Source organism: Cottoperca gobio, chromosome 16 (genome assembly GCF_900634415.1).
Source record: "Cottoperca gobio chromosome 16, fCotGob3.1, whole genome shotgun sequence".
Taxonomy (NCBI): Eukaryota; Metazoa; Chordata; class Actinopteri; order Perciformes; family Bovichtidae; genus Cottoperca; species Cottoperca gobio.
Genome location: NC_041370.1, coordinates 20,032,206 through 20,047,422, shown reverse-complemented (window position 1 = coordinate 20,047,422; position 15,217 = coordinate 20,032,206). Strand labels below are relative to the sequence as shown.

The 15,217-nt window shown below is 36.0% G+C and overlaps 4 protein-coding genes and 1 pseudogene across 4 annotated transcripts; all 5 read right to left on the bottom strand.

The window, feature by feature from the left end:
- Positions 1 to 726: 726 nt before the first annotated feature.
- Positions 727 to 1,483, bottom strand: LOC115021357 (hepcidin-like). The gene is made up of 3 exons (XM_029451761.1): positions 1,327 to 1,483; positions 1,150 to 1,227; positions 727 to 975 (listed from the first exon to the last, which is right to left on the bottom strand). Exons 1-3 carry the CDS (start codon positions 1,411 to 1,413, stop codon positions 880 to 882), a joined length of 261 nt encoding a protein of 86 aa, XP_029307621.1. The 5' UTR covers positions 1,414 to 1,483; the 3' UTR covers positions 727 to 879.
- Positions 1,484 to 3,847: 2,364 nt separating this feature from the next.
- LOC115021356 (hepcidin-like) lies at positions 3,848 to 4,560 on the bottom strand. Its single transcript, XM_029451760.1, has 3 exons — positions 4,402 to 4,560; positions 4,225 to 4,302; positions 3,848 to 4,051 (listed from the first exon to the last, which is right to left on the bottom strand). The coding sequence occupies exons 1-3, from the start codon at positions 4,486 to 4,488 to the stop codon at positions 3,956 to 3,958; spliced, it is 261 nt and encodes an 86-aa protein (XP_029307620.1). The 5' UTR covers positions 4,489 to 4,560; the 3' UTR covers positions 3,848 to 3,955.
- A 2,297-nt stretch (positions 4,561 to 6,857) lies between these two features.
- Positions 6,858 to 7,545, bottom strand: LOC115020904 (hepcidin-like). The gene is made up of 3 exons (XM_029450963.1): positions 7,389 to 7,545; positions 7,211 to 7,288; positions 6,858 to 7,036 (listed from the first exon to the last, which is right to left on the bottom strand). The coding sequence occupies exons 1-3, from the start codon at positions 7,473 to 7,475 to the stop codon at positions 6,941 to 6,943; spliced, it is 261 nt and encodes an 86-aa protein (XP_029306823.1). The 5' UTR covers positions 7,476 to 7,545; the 3' UTR covers positions 6,858 to 6,940.
- Positions 7,546 to 9,728: 2,183 nt separating this feature from the next.
- On the bottom strand, positions 9,729 to 10,580 carry LOC115020905 (hepcidin-like; annotated as a pseudogene).
- A 2,305-nt stretch (positions 10,581 to 12,885) lies between these two features.
- On the bottom strand, positions 12,886 to 13,572 carry LOC115021200 (hepcidin-like). Its single transcript, XM_029451454.1, has 3 exons — positions 13,416 to 13,572; positions 13,239 to 13,316; positions 12,886 to 13,064 (listed from the first exon to the last, which is right to left on the bottom strand). The coding sequence occupies exons 1-3, from the start codon at positions 13,500 to 13,502 to the stop codon at positions 12,969 to 12,971; spliced, it is 261 nt and encodes an 86-aa protein (XP_029307314.1). The 5' UTR covers positions 13,503 to 13,572; the 3' UTR covers positions 12,886 to 12,968.
- Between the last annotated feature and the right edge of the window lie 1,645 nt (positions 13,573 to 15,217).

The window sequence follows — 15,217 nt, the reverse complement described above, 5'->3', positions numbered from 1 at the left end:
TCATTTTTTATACCATTTTATATATTCTTAACTTTACCTAATCCTCCAGTATTTTTATGTTAGAATTTTATAGTTGTTGTTGTTGTTGTTGTTGTTGTATTGTTGTTTCTGGTTTTTATCTGCTGGCTTTCCTTCTGGAAATCACTTTGTAATCTTTTTAAGAAAAAACCTATACATATCAAATTTATTTTTATATTGCAACAGTCATTTTCTTACAATATAACCAATTTGAAATTTTGACCAAATTTTTAATTAGAATGATTTAATGTCTCACCTAAAATAACTTAAAACATTCTGTATTTGAGTTCATTTAAAAATGTTTTACATTACCTCAGTTTTAGTAATTAAAACCCTGTGTAAATATCTTAAGTGTAATATGTTTATAGTCATGTTATCAAAATAATTGTCAGTTTAGTCCTTTCACATTACGACAGTCATTTTTAATTTGAATGGTGCTCACTTCTCTTTTGATCTCAGCTGCAAAATGTTGTGAATGTAAAAATAAAATACAAGTAGGCTTTTTTCACAACAGACATTTTTACTTGTCATAATAGGAAAAGCACAGGTGTTACAAATAAAAATAAAGTTGTCAATTCACGTGTCCCAGTAAGTGTGACAGTGAGCCCACAACAACACACCAGGAGCCTGGAGAATAAGAAGCTAAATTGAATTCAGCCAATAATTCAGGTTTTCCTACTGAGACATGTCAAAATATCTTCTGTGAAAAAGGTTTACTTATATTTGTAATTAAAACACTTTCAAACACTTTCATAGTGACGTTCAAGTGTATTGTGATAATAAACTGCAGTATCAGATGTTTAGCACAAGATGAAATCTAGGAACATCTGAATTTTGCAAAAGTTGTTGCATCAGAATTCCTCAGAATCTGCAGCACAATCCGCAGACGCCGGGGGTGCAACAGCCGCAGCAAAATTTACACTTAACACCGCGCTTCTGTCTGTTGTTGTACGGCATCTGTGTGAGAGACAAAAGACATGAGCAATGTGTTCGTCTGCAGCCTCATCACTCTGTGTATTCTCTCTCCTGCTATGGAGAGCATCAGGGCACTTTGTAGGGAAAACACACATTTATTTACATTTAAATTCTCTCAATGTATTTGGCCAAATTCCTTCAGTTAACTTCACATACCTTCCACGAGTCCACTGATGTCTCCTCATGTTCAGTAACTGGACTGTCATTGCTCATTGGCTCCTCCAGCTCCTGCACCTGTTGATGAATTGTCAACATTTACAGTAGGAGACACTTTTTAGCATTTTGACAAAACATTAACAGTTACTAAGTTAATCAAATGAGTAAAGTGTTTACTTCAGTGACAGGGACAGCAGAGCTCTCCTGGATACAGATAAAGGTGAGCACGACGGCCACTGCAACTGCAACACTGAATGTCTTCATCTTAGGAGGGTTTCACTGCTTTAAGTTAAATCTTTGACTCTTGTGTTGACTTTTGTCAGCTCCTTAGACTTCTTCACCCGTCTGATGGTTGAGTGTGTAAGATGTGCTGGTATTTATACTCACTGAGGCCTCTGTTGCCTCATCAATGAAAGCACCTGCTTTCATGAAGGGGCTTGCATCATGGGGTCAAGGTGGGATGCTGGGAATGAAAATGGGAAATTCCTCACCCATTGTCATTTGGACATTTTCTTCTTTCTGTTCAACATATCAATCGTCAACTTTTAATCTTTTATTGTTATGCTTTGAAATACATTTATATCATAGAACATAATGTTTCTGCTTATTCTTAATTCTCAAGCATTTTATCAATGCAGAACCCACATAGCATGCAATATTAAATTACCAATTTAGTAATCAGTTATTGTCAACTATTTGGTTTTTTAGCAACTTCAGTTTATCCAAATATATTGTGCAATAAGCAATTTCCCCAACTTCACAATCACTACTAACATAGTAGTCACCTGGGGCCAGTTGTATAACACTCAGTGAAGATTCATGACTAAAACTGTGTGTAGACACAAATACAGAAATATGCATACACAATCTTTACTTTGGATTCATAAAGCCACACGTACGTTCATTATGGAACTGGGCTAAAACCAATGTGTCAGTTCCCGTCATAGTCTTGTCTTTTTGTTTGCCAGCAACAAATGTTTTTAGCAGATCCCCACATCGTTTTCTGGAAATGGTGTTTTGTGCAGTTTGTGTGCCATTTATTTGTCATCATTCAACCCTTGGTGTGTTTTGTTTGTGAACATGTGTAAGAATATTGGGCAGTGTATTGACATGTTTCCATTAACGTCTCACACCAAACTCATAGGTAAACTTTTATCATTTGGCTAACCCTAAGTGTGTTGATAACGTGTCTTTGTGCAGGGACTAGAGGCCGATGCAAACGTATGCTTATACAAAATATACTTCCACTCTTTGTTATAATGAAGAATATAAAGAACAATAATGGCACCTGATGATGACACAAACAATCAATTAAACTACAGTATATTGTACAAAAAGCAAAATCCCAGACTTATCTCACTCTCACTTACTGAAAACATGACTGACAGAACTTACCTGCTTCCAGTAATGTGTTTTGAATCACAACTGACTGATGCTTGGAACAGAAATGGGAAATGTTCTGCTTTCAACATTTGGCCATAGTGTTACTTACAGTACCCTCTTCTATGAGGGGGGCTTGCATCACTCTCTGAGGGATGCTGGGAATCAAAATCTGAAATTCCTCAACATTAATTGGAAATTCTCTATTTTTGTCTGTTCCACATATCTATTATTAATTTATCTTTTCTCCTATTGCTTTGTTTAGAAGTACAGCGAAATAATCAAAGTTATGCTTAATATACATATTCTGTACTTTGAAGCAGCTTTCAGTTACATACAATGAAAAACCCACATAACTTACGATATTTGAATGAAAGCCGATTTTGTAAACGCTAATGTTTGTTGTTGTGTCGTAAATAGAGCCTGATACCAGCTTGCTACATCACTGCGGTTAGCTTGCTAATGAATGATAATCAAATAATATGCTAGTTTCTTGATTAGGGTTAGGGGTTAGTGCTAACATGACCAACTCTAACTTTAAGCTGCTGTGTGCGAATGTGGAATTTATATTGTACAACTAGGCTACAGCTGCTAGCTAGCCAAGAGAGTCTTCTTTATCAAACAATCGAGTTAATGTATAACCTTCAACGAGGCATGGAGCAGTAGTGCTAGCTGGCTATGCTATGTGATGCTTATGTGTTGAAGATGTGTAATTTGTTTTGTACAGTTGTTAATTGTTTCTGCTAACTTATCAATACAAACTTTTTAAAATTAATTATTAATTTACAAATAACAGTATGGAGTTGTTGGTAAATTACAATAACCTACATTTATTTAATTGTGCCATTTATCAGTCAATGTAGCACTTTGAGCTTTGTTTACTCAAATGAAAAGTGCACTTATAAATACAATTTATTATTATTATTATTATTATTATTATTATTATTATTATTATTATTATTATGTCTGTGAAGTTTGAAATTGAGCTTGATTGGATTTTTATACTTTCTATGTATTAGTATTCTTGTCTGCATTAGTTGTTACTAAGTTTGCAGGAAACATGACATTTATATCATCAGACGTACATTATGCTTTCATGAACTGGCTCGATATTAAATCACTGATGGATATCAGAGTATTGTAGAATTGAGAGAATAGAGAAAGCCTTGAAAGTTGAACTATGATAATAATTTTTATTCATAAACAACACTTTTCCAAACTATATTCTATTCACAGTTACATTTATTGTTGATAGACTTTAGTATATGCAGACACTTGGCAAAATATGTAATCACATCATATGCAGCCATAAACTACAGCAAGATCAAATCAGAAACATCCTCCACATTTACATGTCATAACTACAATTGCTTCAAGACAAAAATCAGAACAAAGTATTATTTAGTGTTTGTTGCAGCAGAATTCCTCAGAATCTGCAGCACTCTCCGCACCCGCTGAAGCCGCAACAGTCGCAGCAACGTACACAGTCAGCACCACGCTTCTGTCTGTTGTTGTACGGCATCTGTGTGAGAGACAAAAGACATGAGCAATGTGTTCGTCTGCAGCCTCATCACTCTGTGTATTCTCTCTCCTGCTATGGAGAGCATCAGGGCACTTTGTAGAGAAAACACACATTTACTGTCATTTGAATTCTCTCAATATATGTGTTAAATTCCTTCAGTTAACGTCACATACCTTCCATGAGTCCACTGATGTCTCCTCATGTTCAGTAACTGGACTGTCATTGCTCATTGGCTCCTCCAGCTCCTGCACCTGTTGATGAATTGTCAACATTTACAGTAGGAGACACTTTTTAGCATTTTGACAAAACATTAATAGTTACTAAGTTAATCAAATGAGTAAAGTGTTTACTTCAGTGACAGGGAAAGCAGAGCTCTCCTGGATACAGATAAAGGTGAGCACGACGGCCACTGCAACTGCAACACTGAATGTCTTCATCTTAGGAGGGTTTCACTGCTTTAAGTTAAATCTTTGACTCTTGTGTTGACTCTTGTCAGCTCCTTAGACTTCTTTACCCGTCTGATGGTTGAGTGTGTAAGATGTGCTGGTATTTATACTCACTGAGGCCCTCTGTTGCCTCATCAATGAAAGCACCTGCTTGCATCATGGGGTCAAGGTGGGATGCTGGGAATGAAAATGGGAAATTTCTCTGCCACGGTCATTTGGACATTTTCTTCTTTATGCTTTGAAATACATTTATATCATAGAACATAATGTTTCTGCTTATTCTTAATTGTCAAGCATTTTATCAATGCAGAACCCGCATAGCATGCAATATTAAATGACCAATTTAGTAAATCAGTTATTGCCAACTATTTGGTTTTTCAGTAACTTCAGTTTATCCAAATATATTGTGCAATTAAGCAAAATCCCCAACTTCACAATCAATATTAACATAGTAGTCACCTGGGGCCAGTTGTATAACACTCTGTGAAGATTCATGACTAAAACTGTGTGTAGACACAAATACAGAAATATGCATACACAATCTGTACTTTGGATTCATAAAGCCACACGTACGTTCATTATGGAACTGGGCTAAAACCAATGTGTCAGTTCCCGTCATAGTCTTGTCTTTTTGTTTGCCAGCAATAAATGTTTTTAGCAGATCCCCACATCGTTTTTTGGAAATGGTGTTTTGTGCAGTTCGTGTGCCATGTATTTGTCATCATTCAACCCTTGGTGTGTTTTGTTTGTGAACATGTGTAAGAATATTGGGCAGTGTATTGAGATGTTTCCATTAATGTCTCACACCAAACTCATAGGTAAACTTTTATCATTTGGCTAACCCTAAGTGTGTTGATAACGTGTCTTTGTGCAGGGACTAGAGGCCGATGCAAACGTATGCTTATACAAAATATACTTCCACTCTTTGTTATAATGAAGAATATAAAGAACAATAATGGCACCTGATGATGACACAAACAATCAATTAAACTACAGTATATTGTACAAAAAGCAAAATCCCAGACTTATCTCACTCTCACTTACTGAAAACATGACTGACAGAACTTACCTGCTTCCAGTAATGTGTTTTGAATCACAACTGACTGATGCTTGGAACAGAAATGGGAAATGTTCTGCTTTCAACATTTGGCCATAGTGTTACTTACAGTACCCTCTTCTATGAGGGGGGCTTGCATCACTCTCTGAGGGATGCTGGGAATCAAAATCTGAAATTCCTCAACAATAATTGGAAATTCTCTATTTTTGTCTGTTCCACATATCTATTATTAATTTATCTTTTCTCCTATTGCTTTGTTTAGAAGTACAGCTAAATAATCAAAGTTATGCTTATTATACATATTCTGTACTTTGAAGCAGCTTTCAGTTACATACAATGAAAAACCCACATAACTTACGATATTTGAATGAAAGCCGATTTTGTAAACGCTAATGTTTGTTGTTGTGTCGTAAATAGAGCCTGATACCAGCTTGCTACATCACTGCGGTTAGCTTGCTAATGAATGATAATCAAAGAATATGCTAGTTTCTTGATTAGGGTTAGGGGTTAGTGCTAACATGACCAACTCTAACTTTAAGCTGCTGTGTGCGAATGTGGAATTTATATTGTACAACTAGGCTACAGCTGCTAGCTAGCCAAGAGAGTCTTCTTTATCAAACAAACAAGTTAATGTATAACCTTTAATGAGGCATGGAGCAGTAGTGCTAGCTGGCTATGCTATGTGATGCTTATGTGTTGAAAATGTGTAATTTATTTTGTACAGTTAATTGTTTCTGCTAACTTATCAATACGTACTTTTTAAAATTAATTATTATTTACGAATAACAGTATGGAGTTGTTGGTAAATTACAGTAACCTACATTTATTTAATTGTGCCATTTATCAGTCAATGTAGCACTTTGAGCTTTGTTTACTCAAATGAATAGTGCACTTATAAATACAATTTATTATTATTATTATTATGCCTGTGAAGTTTGAAATTGAGCTTGATTGGATTTTTATACTTTCTATATATTAGTATTCTTGTCTGCATAAGTTGTTACTAAGTTTGCAGGAAACATGACATTTATATCATCAGACGTACAGTATGCTTTCATGAACTGGCTCGATATTAAATCACTGATGGATATCAGAGTATTGTAGAATTGAGAGAATAGAGAAAGCCTTGAAAGTTGAACTATGATAATAATTTTTATTCACAAACAACACTTTTCCAAACTATATTCTATTCACAGTTACATTTTTTGTTCATAGACTTTAGTATATGCAGACACTTGGCAACATATGTAATCACATCATATGCAGCCATAAACTACAGCAAGATCAAATCAGAAACATCCTCAACATTTACATGTCATAACTACAATTGCTTCAAGACAAAAATCAGAACAAAGTATTATTTAGTGTTTGTTGCAGCAGAATTCCTCAGAATCTGCAGCACAATCCGCAGACGCCGGGGGTGCAACAGCCGCAGCAAAATTTACACTTAACACCGCGCTTCTGTCTGTTGTTGTACGGCATCTGTGTGAGAGACAAAAGACATGAGCAATGTGTTCGTCTGCAGCCTCATCACTCTGTGTATTCTCTCTCCTGCTATGGAGAGCATCAGGGCACTTTGTAGGGAAAACACACATTTATTTACATTTGAATTCTCTCAATGTATTTGGCCAAATTCCTTCAGTTAACTTCACATACCTTCCATGAGTCCACTGATGTCTCCTCATGTTCAGTAACTGGACTGTCATTGCTCATTGGCTCCTCCAGCTCCTGCACCTGTTGATGAATTGTCAACATTTACAGTAGGAGACACTTTTTAGCATTTTGACAAAACATTAACAGTTACTAAGTTAATCAAATGAGTAAAGTAGTTTACTTCAGTGACAGGGACAGCAGAGCTCTCCTGGATGCAGATAAAGGTGAGCATGACGGCCACTGCAACTGCAACACTGAATGTCTTCATCTTAGGAGGGTTTCACTGCTTTAAGTTAAATCTTTGACTCTTGTGTTGACTTTTGTCAGCTCCTTAGACTTCTTCACCCGTCTGATGGTTGAGTGTGTAAGATGTGCTGGTATTTATACTCACTGAGGCCTCTGTTGCCTCATTAATGAAAGCACCTGCTTTCACGAAGGGGCTTGCATCATGGGGTCAAGGTGGGATGCTGGGAATGAAAATGGGAAATTTCTCAGCCACGGTCATTTGGACATTTTCTTCTTTATGCTTTGAAATACATTTATATCATAGAACATAATGTTTCTGCTTATTCTTAATTCTCAAGCATTTTATCAATGCAGAACCCGCATAGCATGCAATATTAAATTACCAATTTAGTAATCAGTTATTGTTAACTATTTGGTTTTTTAGCAACTTCAGTTTATCCAAATATATTGTGCAATAAGCAAATTCCCCAACTTCACAATCACTACTAACATAGTAGTCACCTGGGGCCAGTTGTATAACACTCAGTGAAGATTCATGACTAAAACTGTGTGTAGACACAAATACAGAAATATGCATACACAATCTTTACTTTGGATTCATAAAGCCACACGTACGTTCATTATGGAACTGGGCTAAAACCAATGTGTCAGTTCCCGTCATAGTCTTGTCTTTTTGTTTGCCAGCAATAAATGTTTTTAGCAGATCCCCACATCGTTTTCTGGAAATGGTGTTTTGTGCAGTTTGTGTGCCATTTATTTGTCATCATTCAACCCTTGGTGTGTTTTGTTTGTGAACATGTGTAAGAATATTGGGCAGTGTATTGACATGTTTCCATTAACTGTCTCACACCAAACTCATAGGTAAACTTTTATCATTTGGCTAACCCTAAGTGTGTTGATAACGTGTCTTTGTGCAGGGACTAGAGGCCGATGCAAACGTATGCTTATACAAAATATACTTCCACTCTTTGTTATAATGAAGAATATAAAGAACAATAATGGCACCTGATGATGACACAAACAATCAATTAAACTACAGTATATTGTACAAAAAGCAAAATCCCAGACTTATCTCACTCTCACTTACTGAAAACATGACTGACAGAACTTACCTGCTTCCAGTAATGTGTTTTGAATCACAACTGACTGATGCTTGGAACAGAAATGGGAAATGTTCTGCTTTCAACCTTTGGCCATAGTGTTACTTACAGTACCCTCTTCTATGAGGGGGGCTTGCATCACTCTCTGAGGGATGCTGGGAATCAAAATCTGAAATTCCTCAACAATAATTGGAAATTCTCTATTTTTGTCTGTTCCACATATCTATTATTAATTTATCTTTTCTCCTATTGCTTTGTTTAGAAGTACAGCGAAATAATCAAAGTTATGCTTATTATACATATTCTGTACTTTGAAGCAGCTTTCAGTTACATACAATGAAAAACCCACATAACTTACGATATTTGAATGAAAGCCGATTTTGTAAACGCTAATGTTTGTTGTTGTGTCGTAAATAGAGCCTGATACCAGCTTGCTACATCACTGCGGTTAGCTTGCTAATGAATGATAATCAAAGAATATGCTAGTTTCTTGATTAGGGTTAGGGGTTAGTGCTAACATGACCAACTCTAGCTTTAAGCTGCTGTGTGCGAATGTGGAATTTATATTGTACAACTAGGCTACAGCTGCTAGCTAGCCAAGAGAGTCTTCTTTATCAAACAAACAAGTTAATGTATAACCTTCAACGAGGTATGGAGCAGTAGTGCTAGCTGGCTATGCTATGTGATGCTTATGTGTTGAAGATGTGTAATTTGTTTTGTACAGTTGCTAATTGTTTCTGCTAACTTATCAATACGAACTTTTTAAATTAATTATTAATTTACGAATAACAGTATGAAGTTGTTGGTAAATTACAGTAACCTACATTTATTTAATTGTGCCATTTATCAGTCAATGTAGCACTTTGAGCTTTGTTTACTCAAATGAAAAGTGCACTTATAAATAAAATGTATTATTATTATTATTATTATTATTATTATTATTATTATTATTATTATTATGTCTGTGAAGTTTGAAATTGAGCTTGATTGGATTTTTATACTTTCTATGTATTAGTATTCTTGTCTGCATTAGTTGTTACTAGGTTTGCAGGAAACATGACATTTATATCATCAGACGTACATTATGCTTTCATGAACTGGCTCGATATTAAATCACTGATGGATATCAGAGTATTGTAGAATTGAGAGAATAGAGAAAGCCTTGAAAGTTGAACTATGATAATAATTTTTATTCATAAACAACACTTTTCCAAACTATATTCTATTCACAGTTACATTTATTGTTGATAGACTTTAGTATATGCAGACACTTGGCAACATATGTAATCACATCATATGCAGCCATAAACTACAGCAAGATCAAATCAGAAACATCCTCAACATTTACATGTCATAACTACAATTGCTTCAAGACAAAAATCAGAACAAAGTATTATTTAGTGTTTGTTGCAGCAGAATTCCTCAGAATCTGCAGCACAATCCGCACCCGCTGAAGCCGCAACAGCCGCAGCAAACTTACACAGTCAGCACCACGCTTCTGTCTGTTGTTGTACGGCATCTGTGTGAGAGACAAAAGACATGAGCAATGTGTTCGTGCTGCAGCCTCATCACTCTGTGTATTCTCTCTCCTGCTATGGAGAGCATCAGGGCACTTTGTAGGGAAAACACACATTTACTGTCATTTGAATTCTCTCAATATATTTGTTAAATTCCTTCAGTTAACTTCACATACCTTCCATGAGTCCACTGATGTCTCCTCATGTTCAGTAACTGGACTGTCATTGCTCATTGGCTCCTCCAGCTCCTGCACCTGTTGATGAATTGTCAACATTTACAGTAGGAGACACTTTTTAGCATTTTGACAAAACATTAATAGTTACTAAGTTAATCAAATGAGTAAAGTGCTTACTTCAGTGACAGGGACAGCAGAGCTCTCCTGGATACAGATAAAGGTGAGCACGACGGCCACTGCAACTGCAACACTGAATGTCTTCATCTTAGGAGGGTTTCACTGCTTTAAGTTAAATCTTTGACTCTTGTGTTGACTTTTGTCAGCTCCTTAGACTTCTTCACCCGTCTGATGGTTGAGTGTGTAAGATGTGCTGGTATTTATACTCACTGAGGCCTCTGTTGCCTCATCAATGAAAGCACCTGCTTGCATCATGGGGTCAAGGTGGGATGCTGGGAATGAAAATGGGAAATTTCTCTGCCACGGTCATTTGGACATTTTCTTCTTTATGCTTTGAAATACATTTATATCATAGAACATAATGTTTCTGCTTATTCTTAATTGTCAAGCATTTTATCAATGCAGAACCCGCATAGCATGCAATATTAAATGACCAATTTAGTAAATCAGTTATTGTTAACTATTTGGTTTTTCAGTAACTTCAGTTTATCCAAATATATTGTGCAATAAGCAAAATCCCCAACTTCACAATCAATATTAACATAGTAGTCACCTGGGGCCAGTTGTATAACACTCAGTGAAGATTCATGACTAAAACTGTGTGTAGACACAAATACAGAAATATGCATACACAATCTGTACTTTGGATTCATAAAGCCACACGTACGTTCATTATGGAACTGGGCTAAAACCAATGTGTCAGTTCCCGTCATAGTCTTGTCTTTTTGTTTGCCAGCAATAAATGTTTTTAGCAGATCCCCACATCGTTTTTTGGAAATGGTGTTTTGTGCAGTTAGTGTGCCATGTATTTGTCATCATTCAACCCTTGGTGTGTTTTGTTTGTGAACATGTGTAAGAATATTGGGCAGTGTATTGAGATGTTTCCATTAATGTCTCACACCAAACTCATAGGTAAACTTTTATCATTTGGCTAACCCTAAGTGTGTTGATAACGTGTCTTTGTGCAGGGACTAGAGGCCGATGCAAACGTATGCTTATACAAAATATACTTCCACTCTTTGTTATAATGAAGAATATAAAGAACAATAATGGCACCTGATGATGACACAAACAATCAATTAAACTACAGTATATTGTACAAAAAGCAAAATCCCAGACTTATCTCACTCTCACTTACTGAAAACATGACTGACAGAACTTACCTGCTTCCAGTAATGTGTTTTGAATCACAACTGACTGATGCTTGGAACAGAAATGGGAAATGTTCTGCTTTCAACATTTGGCCATAGTGTTACTTACAGTACCCTCTTCTATGAGGGGGGCTTGCATCACTCTCTGAGGGATGCTGGGAATCAAAATCTGAAATTCCTCAACAATAATTGGAAATTCTCTATTTTTGTCTGTTCCACATATCTATTATTAATTTATCTTTTCTCCTATTGCTTTGTTTAGAAGTACAGCTAAATAATCAAAGTTATGCTTATTATACATATTCTGTACTTTGAATGCAGCTTTCAGTTACATACAATGAAAAACCCACATAACTTACGATATTTGAATGAAAGCCGATTTTGTAAACGCTAATGTTTGTTGTTGTGTCGTAAATAGAGCCTGATACCAGCTTGCTACATCACTGCGGTTAGCTTGCTAATGAATGATAATCAAAGAATATGCTAGTTTCTTGATTAGGGTTAGGGGTTAGTGCTAACATGACCAACTCTAACTTTAAGCTGCTGTGTGGGAATGTGGAATTTATATTGTACAACTAGGCTACAGCTGCTAGCTAGCCAAGAGAGTCTTCTTTATCAAACAAACGAAGTTAATGTATAACCTTCAACGAGGCATGGAGCAGTAGTGCTAGCTGGCTATGCTATGTGATGCTTATGTGTTGAAAATGTGTAATTTATTTTGTACAGTTGTTAATTGTTTCTGCTAACTTATCAATACGTACTTTTTAAAATTAATTATTATTTACGAATAACAGTATGGAGTTGTTGGTAAATTACAGTAACCTACATTTATTTAATTGTGCCATTTATCAGTCAATGTAGCACTTTGAGCTTTGTTTACTCAAATGAAAAGTGCACTTATAAATACAATTTATTATTATTATTATTATTATGTCTGTGAAGTTTGAAATTGAGCTTGATTGGATTTTTATACTTTCTATATATTAGTATTCTTGTCTGCATAAGTTCTTACTAAGTTTGCAGGAAACATGACATTTATATCATCAGAAGTACAGTATGCTTTCATGAACTGGCTCGATATTAAATCACTGATGGATATCAGAGTATTGTAGAATTGAGAGAATAGAGAAAGCCTTGAAAGTTGAACTATGATAATAATTTTTATTCATAAACAACACTTTTCCAAACTATATTCTATTCACAGTTACATTTATTGTTCATAGACTTTAGTATATGCAGACACTTGGCAACATATGTAATCACATCATATGCAGCCATAAACTACAGCAAGATCAAATCAGAAACATCCTCAACATTTACATGTCATAACTACAATTGCTTCAAGACAAAAATCAGAACAAAGTATTATTTAGTGTTTGTTGCAGCAGAATTCCTCAGAATCTGCAGCACAATCCGCAGACGCCGGGGGTGCAACAGCCGCAGCAAAATTTACACTTAACACCGCGCTTCTGTCTGTTGTTGTACGGCATCTGTGTGAGAGACAAAAGACATGAGCAATGTGTTCGTCTGCAGCCTCATCACTCTGTGTATTCTCTCTCCTGCTATGGAGAGCATCAGGGCACTTTGTAGGGAAAACACACATTTACTTTCATTTGAATTCTCTCAATGTATTTGGCCAAATTCCTTCAGTTAACGTCACATACCTTCCATGAGTCCACTGATGTCTCCTCATGTTCAGTAACTGGACTGTCATTGCTCATTGGCTCCTCCAGCTCCTGCACCTGTTGATGAATTGTCAACATTTACAGTAGGAGACACTTTTTTGAATTTTGACAAAACATTAACAGTTACTAAGTTCATCAAATGAGTAAAGTGCTTACTTCAGTGACAGGGACAGCAGAGCTCTCCTGGATACAGATAAAGGTGAGCACGACGGCCACTGCAACTGCAACACTGAATGTCTTCATCTTAGGAGGGTTTCACTGCTTTAAGTTAAATCTTTGACTCTTGTGTTGACTTTTGTCAGCTCCTTAGACTTCTTCACCCGTCTGATGGTTGAGTGTGTAAGATGTGCTGGTATTTATACTCACTGAGGCCTCTGTTGCCTCATCAATGAAAGCACCTGCTTTCACGAAGGGGCTTGCATCATGGGGTCAAGGTGGGATGCTGGGAATGAAAATGGGAAATTTCTCATGCCACGGTCATTTGGACATTTTCTTCTTTATGCTTTGAAATACATTTATATCATAGAACATAATGTTTCTGCTTATTCTTAATTGTCAAGCATTTTATCAATGCAGAACCCGCATAGCATGCAATATTAAATGACCAATTTAGTAAATCAGTAATTGTTAACTATTTGGTTTTTCAGCAACTTCAGTTTATCCAAATATATTGTGCAATAAGCAAAATCCCTAACTTCACAATCACTACTAACATAGTAGTCACCTGGGGCCAGTTGTATAACACTCAGTGAAGATTCATGACTAAAACTGTGTGTAGACACAAATACAGAAATATGCATACACAATCTTTACTTTGGATTCATAAAGCCACACGTACGTTCATTATGGAACTGGGCTAAAACCAATGTGTCAGTTCCCGTCATAGTCTTGTCTTTTTGTTTGGCAGCAATAAATGTTTTTAGCAGATCCCCACATCGTTTTTTGGAAATGGTGTTTTGTGCAGTTTGTGTGCCATTTATTTGTCATCATTCAACCCTTGGTGTGTTTTGTTTGTGAACATGTGTAAGAATATTGGGCAGTGTATTGAGATGTTTCCATTAATGTCTCACACCAAACTCATAGGTAAACTTTTATCATTTGGCTAACCCTAAGTGTGTTGATAACGTGTCTTTGTGCAGGGACTAGAGGCCGATGCAAACGTATGCTTATACAAAATATACTTCCACTCTTTGTTATAATGAAGAATATAAAGAACAATAATGGCACCTGATGATGACACAAACAATCAATTAAACTACAGTATATTGTACAAAAAGCAAAATCCCAGACTTATCTCACTCTCACTTACTGAAAACATGACTGACAGAACTTACCTGCTTCCAGTAATGTGTTTTGCATCACAACTGACTGATGCTTGGAACAGAAATGGGAAGTTTTCTGCTTTCAACCTTTGGCCATAGTGTTACTTACAGTACCCTCTTCTATGAGGGGGGCTTGCATCACTCTCTGAGGGATGCTGGGAATCAAAATCTGAAATTCCTCAACAATAATTGGAAATTCTCTATTTTTGTCTGTTCCACATATCTATTATTAATTTATCTTTTCTCCTATTGCTTTGTTTAGAAGTACAGCTAAATAATCAAAGTTATGCTTATATACATATTCTGTACTTTGAATGCAGCTTTCAGTTACATACAATGAAAAACCCACATAACTTACGATATTTGAATGAAAGCCGATTTTGTAAACGCTAATGTTTGTTGTTGTGTCGTAAATAGAGCCTGATACCAGCTTGCTACATCACTGCGGTTAGCTTGCTAATGAATGATAATCAAATAATATGCTAGTTTCTTGATTAGGGTTAGGGGTTAGTGCTAACAATGACCAACTCTAGCTTTAAGCTGCTGTGTGGGAATGTGGAATTTATATTGTACAACTAGGCTACAGCTGCTAGCTAGCCAAGAGAGTCTTCTTTATCAAACAAACGAGTTAATGTA